This window comes from Aphelocoma coerulescens, chromosome 2 (assembly GCF_041296385.1).
Source record: "Aphelocoma coerulescens isolate FSJ_1873_10779 chromosome 2, UR_Acoe_1.0, whole genome shotgun sequence".
NCBI lineage: Eukaryota > Metazoa > Chordata > Aves > Passeriformes > Corvidae > Aphelocoma > Aphelocoma coerulescens.
This window is the reverse complement of record NC_091015.1, coordinates 8,775,816-8,791,555: the sequence shown is the minus strand read 5'-3', so window position 1 is coordinate 8,791,555 and position 15,740 is coordinate 8,775,816. Positions and strand designations below refer to the sequence as shown.

Genomic DNA, 15,740 nt, shown 5'->3' with positions numbered 1-15,740 from the left:
TTTCCTGGTCTGAAAAATTAATGAGATAAATGCACTGAATGAAGTGCAGGAGATATACAGGGGGAATGGAGAAGCTGACTGGTAACCATTTTAAGATTGGCTCAAGAAATCAGGAGGAGAGTCAGGAACTGCATGAAAATCATCTGAGTTCCAGTCTCTTAACCATTAATCCCACCTTCTCAAGGACAAAGTTATGTCTATAATGTGGCCGTGCATCACACATCAAGCCACTTTCTGCCTCCAGCCCACCCTCACTCAAGCAAATTTCCAACTTTGATTTTCATGTCTGTAAGAGCAAATTCCTCCAGAAAAAAAAATGGTTCTTCCAGATTTATGTGTTCAGCAACTCCAAATGCTCAGGTATTGCAGAAAACCAGAAGGACTCTAAAGAAATAGTAAGTGGTTTTTTACAAAGCTGATAAATCAGGCTAATATGTTAGGAAATTCAGCTGTATCAAAAATGAGGATGAGGTAGTAGCTTACAAAGCAGAAACCACTTGGCTGATGCCAAAAAGCTGTTTCAGTATTGGTTTCTGTTTGACAAGAGTCAGGAACACAGCAGCCTCTTCCCAGGGGGAAGGCAGACCTCTGCTTTATTTATGAAGTCAGGAACCTGACTGGAGTACGTTAAGCTTTGTGGAGCAAAGCTCCTTATGGGCTCATAAATGGTGCCAGGATTTGGGGGTTTACTGTGGGTGCTGGAGTTCACTCATCACAGCAAAGTGCTCCACATTTGGAGCGATACAAATCAGTTGGTGAAGGCTGCTTTAGGGTAAAGTGCCTTGATGGGATTTCTTCCCCAGTGCACTTGGAAGGATGCATCAAGATTTAATTCACTGAATATGAGCATATATTAGTGCAAATAGCACAGCAGCTGCCAGGACTAAATTAAGGAATGGTTAGCTCCATTCAGAAAAGCATTGTGCACTCCACAAGGTTTAATTTAAATAGGAAGACCTTTTGGGGATCTTTTATAGAGGAAACATCCTGATAATGTCATCAAATTATGACTGGATTCTGCGGTTGCAACATGGTACTTCTGTTATTTGGCTTCTGTGTTTTCTGATCAAAATAAAATGTCCTTTAAGAGTGAGATTCTGAGTGATGCTGCACATAACAATACTTTTATGTTACACACATGAAGCCTTAAATAATTCCAGAATCTGTGTTGGTATAATTAATGTTTAATACCTCTTTAAGTTCACGTTGTTATTCCAGTAAAGGTATTTATCACTAGAAATGCAGTGCTAAAACACTCAGTGCTGAGTCCTGCAGCAGGTGAGCACACACAAATGCACCCCCTCCAAAGAGGGGCAGCAAAATGGGAAAAGCTGCACCTTCAGTAAATGCATCCATGTGACAGAAATCCCAGACAGAAGGCAAGGGTCTGATATAAAAAGCATGGTATTTATTTTAAATTAATCTTCAAAGTGTAAGAATACAGCTGTGTCCTGGGGCTCTAATTTCAGATAAGGAAACAAAACTGTGCACTCCCTTTGACAGCTCTCTATCTCTTATCCAGCTCTTGCAAGTAGAAGAAATAAAATACACCAAAATCCCCTTAACAACAGTGTAATTATATTTATCAAAGTCTGTGTAATTATATCTACCCTGGCAGCTGTATTTATGCCATTTCCCCCCTAAAACCCATTCATTTTAGCTAACTCAGGACAAACCCTGTGTTTAGTCCTGGCCAGAGATGCTCCTACCTGTGCAAAGACCCTGCAGCCAGCCAGGCAGCTATGTAGAAGAAGCTGCTGTTTGAGGAACTGAGTAAACTGAAGTACCTTTCCCTGGTTTTAAAATTAAGAACCATACATGGTTAAGGGGAAAGGGGGTTTTACCTCGGTATTTATGTAAGGATCCTCAAGGTGCTCCACTTCATCCAGGTGGAATGTGCCAAAATGCACCCCAAAATGCACCCTGGAAGGCACACCCACAGTAGATCACATATACCATTCATAGGCCTTGCAAATTAGCATATCTATCAAAGATTCCCCAATTAGAGGCTCAAATTAAGCCCCCCATCCTGAGGAATTCCCCCCTGGATGGGCCTGTCTTAGTTTACAGGATGTTGTAGGGAAGACCTTGGTTTCTCAGGATAGTGTAGGGCTTTCTGGCCTCCAGCTGCGAGGCCTCCAGGATGTTTGGTCTCCTGGCTTAGCAGAACATTGGGTCTAAGCTAAATTATCAGACTTAAGGAATTACAAGTATGCATGCTAAAAGCACTGGGGATACATAAAAGCTATATTGAAGGGTATATAAAAGGTATCTATAAAAAAAGGCAAAAAATCATCATGGCATCAACCTTCTGTATGGGATGATGCTTAAAAGAGGTAAGTATTCCAGCTGTGGATGGGTGTTTCTCTGTGAAGTACACTCTGGGCTTGCCATGAGATCATAACTTCAATGCAGGCATCAAGTGAAATTATATGGTCCCATGTAATGTAGCAGATCATTTTCATAATATTCTCCTCGTGACCGTAAAACAAAGGAGTTCCACTGAGGAATCCCAAATTAGGTTTAGATCACTCCAGTGTTTGGCACTGCCTGAACATAAACTCAGAGGCCTGAAAAATAAAGGCTCTGCCCAAAGATATTCAGGAAACTGCTGATTCCATTGCTTTAAGACTGATAAAGGCAGTTCCAGTTTGCTTCTGCTTCTTAGCTGCTAGGACAGTATCCATCCTCTTGGCCTAATAAAACTATGTAAAAACATCCCAAAAGATGCTTAATGTCCATATACATTTGATGTGTATGCTTGAATATTTATTTCTGTGAAATACTTTCTGAAAAATACTTTCAGGTATTCACTTCAGCTTGACCAGAAATTAGCCCCAAAGCAGAGCAAGCAGCCTGGCAGGAAGGAGTAATAAAAGCTTCAAAATACAACTTTACCTGACAGAAAACTGACTTTTTAAAATTAATGGTCAAATTCTTCCTGTCTGGTGTACCTGCTTCCTCAGGGAACATTCATCTTTGTCAAAATACCTTAATGATAATATCTTGATTAACTGTTTTTCTGAGCAGCTCAGTTCTGTACAGGGAAATAATTTGGTTCCTGTGTCACTGGTCCTTTGTGCAGCAGTAATAGGCACATGTTCAGTGTTCAGCCTTTCCTGGGCAAATGTGCAGATGAACGTCTTTGGATGTGGAGCTTTCTTACCAGTAATTTTGCAAAAAAATTGTGGCCCCTTATGCAGTGCATTGTAGGACAGAACTTGTTGACTGATCAGTTGATTCCTAAGAGCTGAAAATTCCCACCCTACAGGGAGGGCTTCTGTAAGAAGCTGCTGGAAGCTTCCCCTGTGTCCAGCAGAGCCAATGCCAGATGGTTCCAGGATGGACATGCCACTGGCCAGGGCTGGGCCAATCAGGAATGACAGTAATACCTCTGGGATAACATATTTTAGGAGGAAACAGAAGTTATTGGGCAGATGCAATAATGGTCAGGGGAGAGCAGGGTGAGAATATTTAAGAACAACTCTGCAGACACCAAGGTCAGTGGAGAAGGAGGGGCAGGAGGTGCTCCAGGCGCTGAAGCTGAGGTTCCTCTTCAGCCATGGTGAGGCAGCTGTGCCTCTGCAGCCCATGGAGCTCCATGGGGGTGTAGAGATCCAGGAGGAGGTCCCCATGCCTGAAAAGAAGGCTGTGGAACCCATGGAAAGCCTGTGCTGGAGCAGGCTCATGGCAGGGACCTGCAGACCTGTGCAGAGAGGAGCCCATGCTGGAGAGGTTCCTGGTAGGACTTGTGACCCTGTGGGGGACCCCCACTGGTGCAGGCTGTGCCTGAAGGACTGACCCCATGGAAGAGTGACCCACATTGGAGCAGTTAATGGAAAACTGCCTCCCATGGGAGGGACCCCACGCTGGAGCAGGGGAAGGACCCCTCTCCCTGAGCAGCAGCAGAAACAACGTGGATGAAGTGACTGTAACCCCCATTCCCCATCTCCCGAGAGCTGGCAGGGGGAGAGAGAGCCCAGGAAGAAGGAGCAGGGGCAGAGGGGTGGGTTAAAGGAGGAAGGGGGCAGGTGTTTTTAAGATTTGGTTTACTTCTCATTATCCTGCTCTGATTCTGATTGGTAAATTCAATTAACATCAATTAACATCCTCAAGTCAAGCCTGTTTTGCCTGGCTGCTTATCTGTGTGTGATCTCTCCCTGTCCTTATCTCAACTCATGAACCCTTCCTTATATTTTCTCTCCCGAGTCCAGCTGTGGAGGGAATTGACAGAGTGGCTTTTGTGGGTGCCTGGCATCCAGCCAGGGTCAACCCACCACACCATGTCTATTTTTAATTTTTAAAAAAATCCAAAGCAATGCAGGGGATTTCTTAGTTCCTTTGCCCTAAGAAAGGCAAAAAAAGAAGTGTTCCTAAAAAGGTGAGACCTTTATTTGTTTGTTCTTCAAGAAGCACAAGACATTTTCAGCATGGGCATTACTGGGAGAGGGGCCACTTCTGTTCTGGCTGTGGGAGAGCTGGCCCAGGACAGCCAAGGCCAAGCAGTTGTCAGCAGAGGTTGCTGCAAAAGAGCAAGAATGAAAGAAAAACAGGAACAGCCTCACGGGCCTCCCCAGACATCTCTGGGTAGTGTCTTGCACAGCTCTCAGAGGAAGAGGTTCTGCTTCCCTGCAGCTACATTGGTCCATTTTTTTGTTACCAATATTGTGGGATTTTAATAGTAAATCCTCAGTGGTGACCATCAACTTTACCATGAGTGAAGGGAAGCGAGAGCAGGTGCTCAGGTCAGCTTTACCCTTTCTCTTCCTCCTTCCACCATCTCCAGCACCCACAACACGTCCTTCCCTGCCAGCCTGCTTAACTTCACACCTACACCACTGCTTCCTGTGTAGGCACCAAACCCTTAAAACAACAACAGAAGCTTTCCTTATCAACATCTTTTAAAAAATTCCTAATGAAAGCTGAGGTTAAAAAAATATATATAATAAATTGCTCTGCAGTTCTAGACAAACAGCCTTCATGCTCCAAAGGTAAAAGGCTTATTTCAGGAAAGCAAGCATGCTGATGGCAAAACACAGACCACTATCAATTGCTGCTCCCATAAATCACATTTATTTTCCAAATAATAGGAAGATTCATTGTTTTCTGCCAAGCAGTGTCACCTGGTAATAGGAGCCAGTCAAAGCAACAGTAATTTTCACGCCATAAAAACAGTATCAAGATTGTTCACTGAGTAGGAAGAATGCTATTGATCAAGGAAAAAAAAGACCATAAAAACAGGAGACAAAAGCAAAGAAATTAAGTAATGATCTATTGGGTGTGTAATGAAAGGTCTGTTAACATTTCCATTATTCAGCTTCCCTCCCTGGATGTCTCCTCTGAAGCGTTTACAGCCCCTTCTCCTCAAACCAGGGCTGCAAGGGGTTAATGGTGTGAGACCAACACTTTGAGAAGGGCAGTTCAAACCATTGTACAAAAATGAAGGGAAAGGTCCTGCCCTGGCCTCTGTTTATTGACACAGCAAAAGACCCAGAGCATTTCACTGAATTGACTTTTCTCTGCTGCAGAAGGATGCAGGGCTAATGATGGGGACTGCTGAAGAGCTGTGGTCAGGAGAAGGCACAGGGCTGTGGGAGAGGATGCACCTCTGCTTACTGCAAATCTGTCCCCTGTATGAGGGGCTGGAAACACAGACCCCCTCCCCTGAGTCCACTAGTAGTCAAAATAAATAGCACAAGAAGAAGAGCTGAACATACACATCCTTATTCTCAACATTTGGCTAAACTTCTACAAAAACAACTTTTCCACCACCACCAGATACTTCCAGACTGCCCAGCTGAGAGGCTTGTGCAGCCTTGGCAAATCCATGGGCATTTCAGCAGGAAGCAAAGGACCTGGCTGAAGGTCTCACCGGACCAGTGGTGGAGAAGGACCAAGACCCATTGGTTTCCACCACTTCCATCATCCACATCCCACAGACATGATTTCATACTCAAGCTTCTGCAGTGTCCTGAAGGAATGTCCTTGTGAATGACCACCAGCAACACAGCCAGCAGGGACAGAAATACAAAGCCTACCTTGAAGACCTCTGCCTGTGTGCAGGCAGCTGTCACTGTCTGGATTAAACTGAGAAGAACAAGGCCTGTGCTGTCTGGTCTGTTCTGTAACCTCTTGGCTTTCCAAATCATATCTTCATAGTCTCAGTTCTCAGCAGCAACAGGTGGTGGCATCATCACCCACTTCTAGTCAATGCCAGCAAAAGGTAGTCCTAAAATAAAGGCCATCTCAGAACCTTTCCCTCTGCCAAGAGAGACAGTCTCGTCCTGATGACTGGAGTTTCTGAGCAAGTTTAACCCTTGCTAGCAAGAGATCAATGACTTTTCTGGGTGGAAAATACATTCTGAGGCAGCTCATTGTTAGGAACTTAAAAAAACACATTGTTAAATGACAGACCTAAACCTATCTGCTAACTTAACCTAGGAAAAACTTACTAATCTCACATGAACCAGTGGTTGTTTCATGATTGGGCTGGTGGAAACACCTATAGTTCTCTATTTTCTCAGCTGACACATCACAATAAAACATGATATGAGGTGACTCATTACCATCGTGTTCTATCACATCCAGCTCATAATGCAACCTCAGACTTGCATTACATGAGCTGAATAATATTTTCCTAAGAAATCATGATAGAAAAATCTGTGGTTCCAAGGGAAGTAATTTTGTTGATTAAAGAAAATGCCATCACCAAACCTGAATCCTGCTGAGAAAAAAAGGGGGCTCAGATGCACCCAAACACCTCCTCCCTGTACACCCCAGCAGGGCTGTCTGCTGGAGGAGAGGCTCAGGAGGCAGGGGTTATCCATCACCCGAGTCTGTGTCTGCACTCAGGGCAAGAACATATTGGGCAAAATCGCATTTACAGTGGAGCTGGATCTGACCCAGAACTGCAGAGCCAGACACACTCTGAGCTTTGACAGGTCCTGACACAGCCTTTTGGGGGCTCAGATCAATGAGCTGGTTTTGCCTTTGCACTTAAGGAATCACTGTTTGCTGTCCTGCACCCTCCCATCTCTCTGGATCCTCCCATCACTGACGTTTCCTCATAACTATTTCCCCAGACATTTAAGATTTCCCAGATGACGTGGATGACCCAAAAACCCAGTAAGCGAACACTTGCGTTCAGCTGTCCCTGCACAAAAGATGCTGAGGGGAATAGGGAAAGTCACAGGCCAGATTGCTACAGATGGGAAATACCTTCTGCATATTGAACGAGAAGGGGTCGGCAGTGGAAAAGCTGTCACACTCCCACGGGCGGTGCTGCAGAAATCGGGGACACGTGGAGTGACACTGCCCCCATCTCCAGGCGTTGCCTGCAGGGATGTGTCCCACCAGGAGCACGGGGCCTTCCCAAGGTTACTGGACCCATCTCCCTGGCTGGCAGGGACCTTTCATCCAGTGCCAGCTTTCTGTGGGAGCGGGCAGTGGCCACACACTCCCAGCCTGGGTGCTGCCAGCCGAGCAGGGGCACAGACAGCGAATGCTTGGAGGAGCAACGAGTGGCGGCAGGAGCTGAGCCTGAGTCAGGAGGAGCACATCCCAAATGCTGAAAGGAATGTCCCATGACGTGATTTCGGCTGAGGGGGAGGGAAGGTGTGTGGGACCACGCTCTGGAGATACCATCACTGCCGTGAGCTCATGCGTTCGCACCCCAGAGCCTGTGAGAGCCTGGTGAGACTGAGGGCAGCAGAGCCAGGCCCCAGGTCTGCCCTTCCCATGTCCCAGGCATGGCCCGCTTCTCTTCCTGTCAGTGGAGTGTTAGCAAGCTGATAACATGCTTCTCATGCTTGTCCAGGTGGTCAGCACAATTTATGGAGCTGAGCCACTGTTTAATCATCTTTCCCAATCTGAGAGGGTGACCAAAGGTAGGAAAGGTTTTTCTGCGAGGAACAACTCAGTGTGCTGAACCTCTTGAGCCATAAAAGGGTTAATCAAACTCTGGCATGAGTGAGGTATGTAAAATCATGAATGCCATGGAAAAGGTGAGTGAGGACATGGTGGGCAGTGTCTCTTTCAATGCTGTGATGGAAGAGGGGAGGAAACCAAAGAAAGGTGTAGGAGGGAGTTTTAAAACACAGCACCTATCTCATTACCCAGTGCAGTCACATGAGGGATGCCTTGTCATAGGACAATGGGTATTGAGCAGGTTTCTAGGTTAACAAGTCAATGGGAAAAAAATACTGGGTAACAAAAAGGCCATTTCTGGATCCAGGAGCCTCTGACCCCAAAGGGCCACAGCTGGGAAAACACTTTGGTGAGGTATAACACGCTTAGCCTGTTCGTGTGCTTTTCCCTAGGCAGCCACCATTAGTCACTATCAAAGACAGGACAGTGGGCCAGGCAGCTGACAAATCCTTTTCATGGGTACAAAGCGTGACTCACAGCCCAGGGAAGGCTCCAGTGCGGGTACCTCCTCCCTCGGATCCCGCAGCTGTGAAAGCAGGTTGCAGCTTGTGTCTGCTGCTAAGATCAAGTCAACCACCTGTGGTGAATGTCCCTTCCAGGTACCGTGGGAAGTGTTTGTTTAGTGCTCCTTCCCTTCCTTGGCTCTGAGTGTGCAGTCTGTTAAAGAGGCTGCAAACCTGCATCTCCTGGTCTGACATAGCAATATGCAATAGCACTGCTCAGCTTAACATATTAAACCATCCAAAAATGCCACACATCTGGACTCAAAAAATCAAGCAGAAACACATATTTTATAGGTCTAACCCTAAGACATTTAAGGGGTGTATGTGCATAAAAGCTTTGGTGTGATTCATGATTTTGCCATCTCAGCTTTCTTCTTAAAAGTCTGGGAATAAGTTTTGTTTTTTAAGTTAGAAGAAATTTTCCCAGCTGCAATTTCTAACTTTGAAATAATGTAAAAATAACACCTGCCACATAAGACTTCATTAAATTTCAACCACCCGCAGCCTAAAGAACAAGAAAACTGCTCTGCATTGACCAAAGGATGAGCACTTCCCAAACAAGGGATGGAAAAAATGACATCTGCTATTTCAGTAGAAAGGTGCATGTGTGTGCCAATGGAAACAGACACTGAAGAGATGCAATTAGACATCCAGCCAGTGCAGTGAGATCCCATTCCCTCCTTGAAGACATCCTAGAAAATCCGTGATCGCTTCCAGGCAGATATTGAGGCGTTTCCCTGAAATCAAAGCATTCAGACTCATTATCAGCATAAGTGTTTTCATCTCCCTCTCACACTCACTTCTTACTTCTTGGTCTGGTTTTGCAGTGACAGAGGGAGGAGGAAAGTCTGGGGTACTTGAGACTGATGTTCAAGATATGCCAAATGACATGGTCAGTCTTGTCTTGTCATGATGAGAGCAGTGAGGTAACCTACCCCATGCTTGGAAATATCATCTCACATCAGCTCAGCCACTTTGTAAGTGCTTCTCCCGCTGTCAGGAGTTAACAGCTGGTGGCTAAGAGAGCACCAACAAGGTACTTAACAAATCTGACACTTCCTAACACCCCACCTAATCCTTTTTGGCTAGAAGAGCTTGTGAAGAGACAAAGTGTGCTGACACAAGGCAGATGAATCAATCATAGTTCCAAATACGAACATTTACTGAGATCTGTATGTGGCTTTAAGTGCCCTCCTTTAATTCTCATCAATGGGGAGGAAAATTGCCTTGTCTAGAGTTTTTGGTGCAACAGGTAGCAGTGAGAAAAGTGTTGCAAAGAGTGATAAAAAGTCTCTTAAGACCAGCTTCCCACTTAGAAAGAAAAGAATTAAATATAGCTAATCAGGGCAAATGTACCACCCCCACCTGCCAATCAATATGTGAGTTACAGGGCACCAAGGTGCTCCCTGGACAAGGAAAGGTGAGAGAGCACTAAAATGTGAACTCAGTTTGGGCATAAAGGAGCAGAACTGCACAAAAGACAGATAGCCAAGATCTGAAATGCAAGAAGGACTAACCTGTGCATCCAGGGAATCTTGTGCAACTGGCATACAAAACAAAAGGGGAAATATGGAAATTAATAGAATTCTTTACAGGTAAAATAAAGCAATGACATTTGCTATAGTAACAGGCTAATCCCACCACTTGATAGGCACCAGTTTGGTGGCACATGGCTGGGAACATTCCTGAAGAACAAGTGGGTATGAGTCACAGATTTCAGATGTGGCTGGGAAAACAGGCAGCTTAGTGCTTCCCTAATGATTACTGCACAATTTCTAGATATTTGACTCATCAAAAGAAGCATTATTCCATGTGTTATTTCAGGAAATATATACAAAGGCTCATGAGATAATTTGAAATTTTGGGGAAAAGGAAGTCTCTGTAAAGGCAGCCAAGCTGACAGAAGAAAACAGAGCTTTGTGTTACCTCTAGGAGCAGGATGTACAGGTCTGCAGGCTGCTCATGAAGGTGGTACCAGCATGGAGCAGAGACTGGGCAAAAACTTGAAAAATACTTTTTTATCATTGTGACACCTACACACTCTGAGATCATTTATTTCAGATCAAAGCCTTGCCAAATCTTGGTTTGAAGAGCAGACCATGCACATCTCTGAAAGGTGTGGAAAAATAACCCAATTTAAACCATTTTCATAGTGGCAGCTTCCAGGTTAGGAGCCAGAACACTCATCTGTCAGCATTGTGTTTGTTTGCAATTGCGTCCCCTCTATCTTAAAATTGGGGTTTTTTCAATGTATCTTTTTAAGGGATACCTTTCAGTGTATCCTTCCTGTTACTCAACTGTTATCTACCCTAGTAAATTTATTTTCTTATGGGATACATTTTGGGTCTTGGAGCCCAGGTATCTGCTCAATAAAGAATCATTTTGCAATACATTTTATGAATCACATCAGGCCCCATATTTAAACTAGTTCTGTTTCTGTTCTCAGCTCTTCCACAGGAGTATTGTGGGATGGGCAAGAATCATTTCCCAACTTTCACAATACATTTATTCACAGCCACTCTTGGGCCAGCATAATTTGTTATCAGTTGTGGTGTCTCACACCCACCTGCATTTTTTCCTACCCCAACACATATTTAAGTGCCCACATCATCAGGCAGCCTTCGCCTGTGGCAGATGGATGCACTGGGATACAGAACCATGTGCTTGCTCCTACAGCACACAGCACCAGGTCCAGGCTGTCCTGGAAGCAGCACAGCCATGTAAACACAGTGCTGCAGCCATGCTACACTTAAGCAGTTCCCCTTCAGCTAAAATCCAGAAATAATTAGGCTGAGAAAGAAGGAATTAGGCTCAATGGCCATGAGCTCACATATCTTAATTTCTGGGCAAGCTCAGACAAATTCTAGGTAGTTATGGGAGAGATGATGCTCATGGTTCCCTCCTCTGGGGACTCTGTTTCCCAGGAGATTCTCCCAGTGGAAGGCGCCAGGTGTAGGAGACCACCTGCAAGCACGGCAGCACCCTTCCAGTGGGATGAGGATGCCTTTGTTGAGACAGGCTTTTCCTCACTAATTTAGAGCCTGCCTGCAGCTCTCCTAATTAATGCTCTACCCGCCTCCATCAAGCCTAACACAGGGACTGAGTCAAGGAGATATTTATGTACCAAATCCCTGTCTGCTCTAACTCTTCAAGGCACATTCCTGATCTGGAGCCACTCTGTCCCATTACTTGAGGCTGCTCACAGCACAGGGACAGCCCTGGGGAGACCAGCCCTGTGCTGATGTCACCTCTCCCCTCCTCCACCTCTGCTACTTTTCCAAAGCATGCACCAAGTCCCCAGCAAATAATAAACAGTAACAGCTTTAAACTGACAAATGTATGGGGGGCATTCCTCCTAGAGTATGGAAAGCACCTAACCGGGATGCAGTTCAATGTCGTGTGTTATCCAAGATGAATATTCCTTGCATGGCAAATGTGCAAGCACTACTTGAAGTATACTCTCCTCATAGTGATGTTTCCAGCCAGAAAGAACCCTCATTTTCCAGTATCAGCCATTTGACACAGGGACTGTATTGACTTGCTCATGGATTTAACAAAAGGAATTACCTGGAATGCTTGTGGGTGTTGTGTGAATGAGGACTCTCCCCGCTGCGTGTACAGCCTGAACTTTAATGGAACTGAACCACAGACAACTGATGCCAGTCTACAGTACAGTGCAAGAGGACAAAGTATAAAGGCAGATTTTCTTTATTTTTAAATATTAGTAACACTGCACAAAAAAAAAGTGGTACTTAAAGTGACAGAAAACCGGTACTCAGTCCTTATTTGATCTTAACCGTAATTTACAGACCCTAACAGAGTTCATAAATGGTTATGTGCTTGCAGAGGGTTACATTGGGTAGTTGAAGCTAAACCATTCAGATACCAGAGACACCAGAATTTGTTATATCAAACCATGCTAGAATGCAGACTTGGCTTCTCTGTTTAGCTCCTCTCTTACACCATTATGTGCATTCCTACATCTTTGAAACATTAGGATGAGTGAGTTTCTCCAGGAACTGTGGACTTTCAATATTGCCAGGTTTAAGGTTGTTACATCAACAACATATTGGGAAGAGGAAGACAAAAGGAACAAAACAAAACCATAAGCTGCTAACTCCTACCTGGAGGTTAAAAAAAGGAGACAACACACTGACAAGAAACATGCAGGTAGATGCTTAAGGCAACAGAGGGGCTCTGTACACACTAAAAGGTTAAGAGAAGCAATGTATCATGCACATGAGACAAATATGGGAAGCAAGGAAGTCATCTTGCCAGAAAATATGTATTTCTTTTAAATCTAAGACATCTTTTCAAGCTAAAAAAAAAAATTAATCCTGCAATAAAATGGACACAAAATGCTTTCATACATAAAGGTATAAGTTCTTTGCAGAAACAAGCTGATAAAATCTAAAACGATGCTGAAAAAATGTTTGTAATCTAAAAGCTACTCAGCAGAAACAAAGAGCAGTTTTAAAGTAGCATGTGGATCATTTGTCTCTAGGTTCTGAAATAAACTTTTAAAATAAGGAATGATTTCACTAAATGATTCATCAGGAGTCAACTAAGCCTAAAGAAATCAGTAGGAGTGCTAACAGGAGACCATCATTACACTACATTTCTTAAAATCAGAGGATGTAACTTCAAGATACAATTTAATATGAGGGAACATTTTAATAGCAGGGGCAGAACTGCCCACTCTGGGAAAAAAAGAAGGAAAAAAAAAAAAAAAACAAAAAAAAAAAAAAAACAAAAAAAAAAAAAAAAAAAAAAACAAAAAAAAAAAAAACAAAAAAAAACCCCAACCATAAAAGTCACTTATTAATCTTGCATAAATTACCCTATAAGAGCTCATGTCTCCATCCCATTCCCAATGACATGAGTGAACAGACTCTTCTTTCAACAGGCCTGATGTTGATGCCAGTGATCAAACAAACAGGCATTTGCCTTTTATATCCTACAAGACAAATAACAAACACTAGACTGGAGTCGTTTTAGTCCCAGGGAAGAAGAGGTAAGAAATTCTGTAACGCTTTCCAATCTTCAAATGTAACACACTCCTAACCACAACCAGCCTCGTCCGAATTCCCTAACCTGAACGGGCAAGAAAGCCACTCCGTGAAACTAAAAGGAATAACATAGTGCAATTTTAGTACAGTTTTAAACATGAGTCACTTCCTTGGTAGCAGTGTGAACAACCAAAAAATATACACAAAAGAGTTGTGCTCAAAGGTAACATGAAGTTGTCATTATTATAAAGGTATTGGCATAGCAGAGAAGTCCATTTTAGTAACTCCCTTTGGTTGACTTCTTCTTCTTCAGTTCCTCTCTCTGCTTCTGCTTCCTCCTCTTGCTGCCTTCTTTGTATCCTGAGGAAACATGGCTTGTAAAACACTTTTCACAACATTCATGGACTTTTCTCTCTAGCAAAAGCACATGTTCTCTGAATGGTTTAAAGACTATTATTAAAAAGGTCTGGCTTCTAATGTGTTGTTTTTTTTTTTAATTGCCATTTCTACATATCCCCCATTCTACTACATCCCTTACATAGAAAGAAAATACTACCAATCTTTGAAGTTTGAAAAGATCTGGAGAACTTTCAAAATACTTCAAAGCCATTCAGGAAAAGCTTCAAAATTAGAGCACATGCAAAACCGGAATAATTTTCAAAACTGAAGCAATAAATAAGACTTATACAGCAGGAGCAATTTAAGTACTGGCATTTCCTGCTCACAGTAGTCAGAGTTACCATGATATTTGCATTTCCATTTTAAGGCTAGGGAATGCCAAGAATCTTGAGTAAATAAGAAGGTGCTCAGTGTTTACCAATATATATTTTATATGCTGGTCATCAGCCTGCTCAAGCTTAACTATGCACCACAGGTTATATTCGGCTGCAGCCCCAATGGTGCATGAAAGCATTGAGTTCAAGCAACAATTATTTGCTACAGGTTCAGTAGGCACAAGCTTCCAGCCATGTGATCATCATTCCAATGGTTTATTATCCCCACAGAGATGTGTGAAAAACAGTTCTTGCTCTGCATCCCTCCTTTCCATCCAAACTTGCAGTAAAATCCAACTTGCTGGCAGACTTGCAAGGGCAGTGAACTGTGTGAACCACCACATCTACCCAGGTGCACTCATAAATCTAAACTGAGAGCCAGTAAACATTTCCCTCAGACAATCATTCTGTGATGTTTTGAGACAGCTGGAGGGATCTTTTAGCTCAGTGGTGCTCTGTCACTGGGAATCAGCACAGTCCAGTGACCAGGGCCAGCACAGAGCAGAGCAGCCCCTGCAATCCAGCTGAGAGGCAGGGCTGGGAGTCAGAGGAATGGCCCTCGAAAGGCACAGCTCTGTCTGTGGAAATCTCTTTTTTTCCCCTGTTCTGTCAGCAGGCAGGCAGGGATAGCCCCAAGGAAGCAGTTTCACCAGTGCACCTGGTTCTCCACCAATTCAGTATCAATAGCAAAATTAAGATGGGAAAAGGAAGTGATGGGAGGCCGGGGGAGTACAAAGCCACACTGTGGCTGCAGTTTGCTCCTCACCAGAGCTCCTACCAAGCACAGCTAGAGATGTGCCCACAGCAGAGCTGCAGTTCTTCAGTTTACTTGGGGAGAACCACGAGGCAAGTCTTTCAGCTAAAACCATTTGAGACTTTATCAAAAGCTTAGAGGAAATACACTCCCTTGTAGCAAAGGGAAACTGTTCTAGGTTATCACTGTAGCTCCTGTGCTGTATCCACAGCATGACATCATCTTTTGCAATCATCTGAGTCAAGAGGCAGGATATTTATTTAGAAACTCTGCCATGAATGATCAGCCTGCACAAAGTTAGAGTGGAAACCATTTTCCTGTTTAAGAAAGAGAGAAACTGGCAGTGCTTAGCAGAATTGCAGATGATGCTGGGTTTTCCCTGCACTCTGTGACCCCCTGAGCTATACACCTGTCCCTGGAGTCACTGTATGAACATCTCCTCACTGAGAACTCCATCCAGGAAGTTTCCTTCCAGGTCACCTATACATCACCAAAAATAGGATCCCTTTGCATTCAAGTCACTGAGTAAGGCACCCATCCCTGAAGGGCTCAAGCATCTCCCTGCTTTCTCACAGAGGTCAATGGAGGCAGAAGGGATGTGCTGAGTCCTGAGAGTCAGTCATCTGGAGGGTGTTATTCAAAGAATTCCTCCCTTATGGAAGGAAAAACAGGATCATATCAGCTGATCAGAACTAGTTCATGTAATAACTATGAAACAATAACACAGATATGTGGGAAAGGATCATTAAACCCTACCAGGTATTAACTTCATAAT

At 43.9% G+C, this 15,740-nt stretch overlaps 1 protein-coding gene across 2 annotated transcripts in view; it reads right to left on the bottom strand.

The window, feature by feature from the left end:
- Positions 1 to 5,050: 5,050 nt before the first annotated feature.
- The window catches only part of DNAJB6 (DnaJ heat shock protein family (Hsp40) member B6), a 65,947-nt gene continuing 55,257 nt past the window's right edge, over positions 5,051 to 15,740 (bottom strand). The window contains exons 10-11 of one of the 2 annotated variants that reach the window (XM_069006414.1): positions 9,947 to 9,972; positions 5,051 to 9,166 (exon numbers count right to left, since the gene is read on the bottom strand). In XM_069006414.1, coding sequence (XP_068862515.1) covers positions 9,122 to 9,166; positions 9,947 to 9,972 — 71 coding nt within the window. In that variant the 3' untranslated portion in view covers positions 5,051 to 9,121. Of the gene's footprint in view, positions 9,167 to 9,946; positions 9,973 to 12,121; positions 13,799 to 15,740 lie in introns of those variants that run through there. The other variant, XM_069006413.1, reaches the window with a different exon arrangement.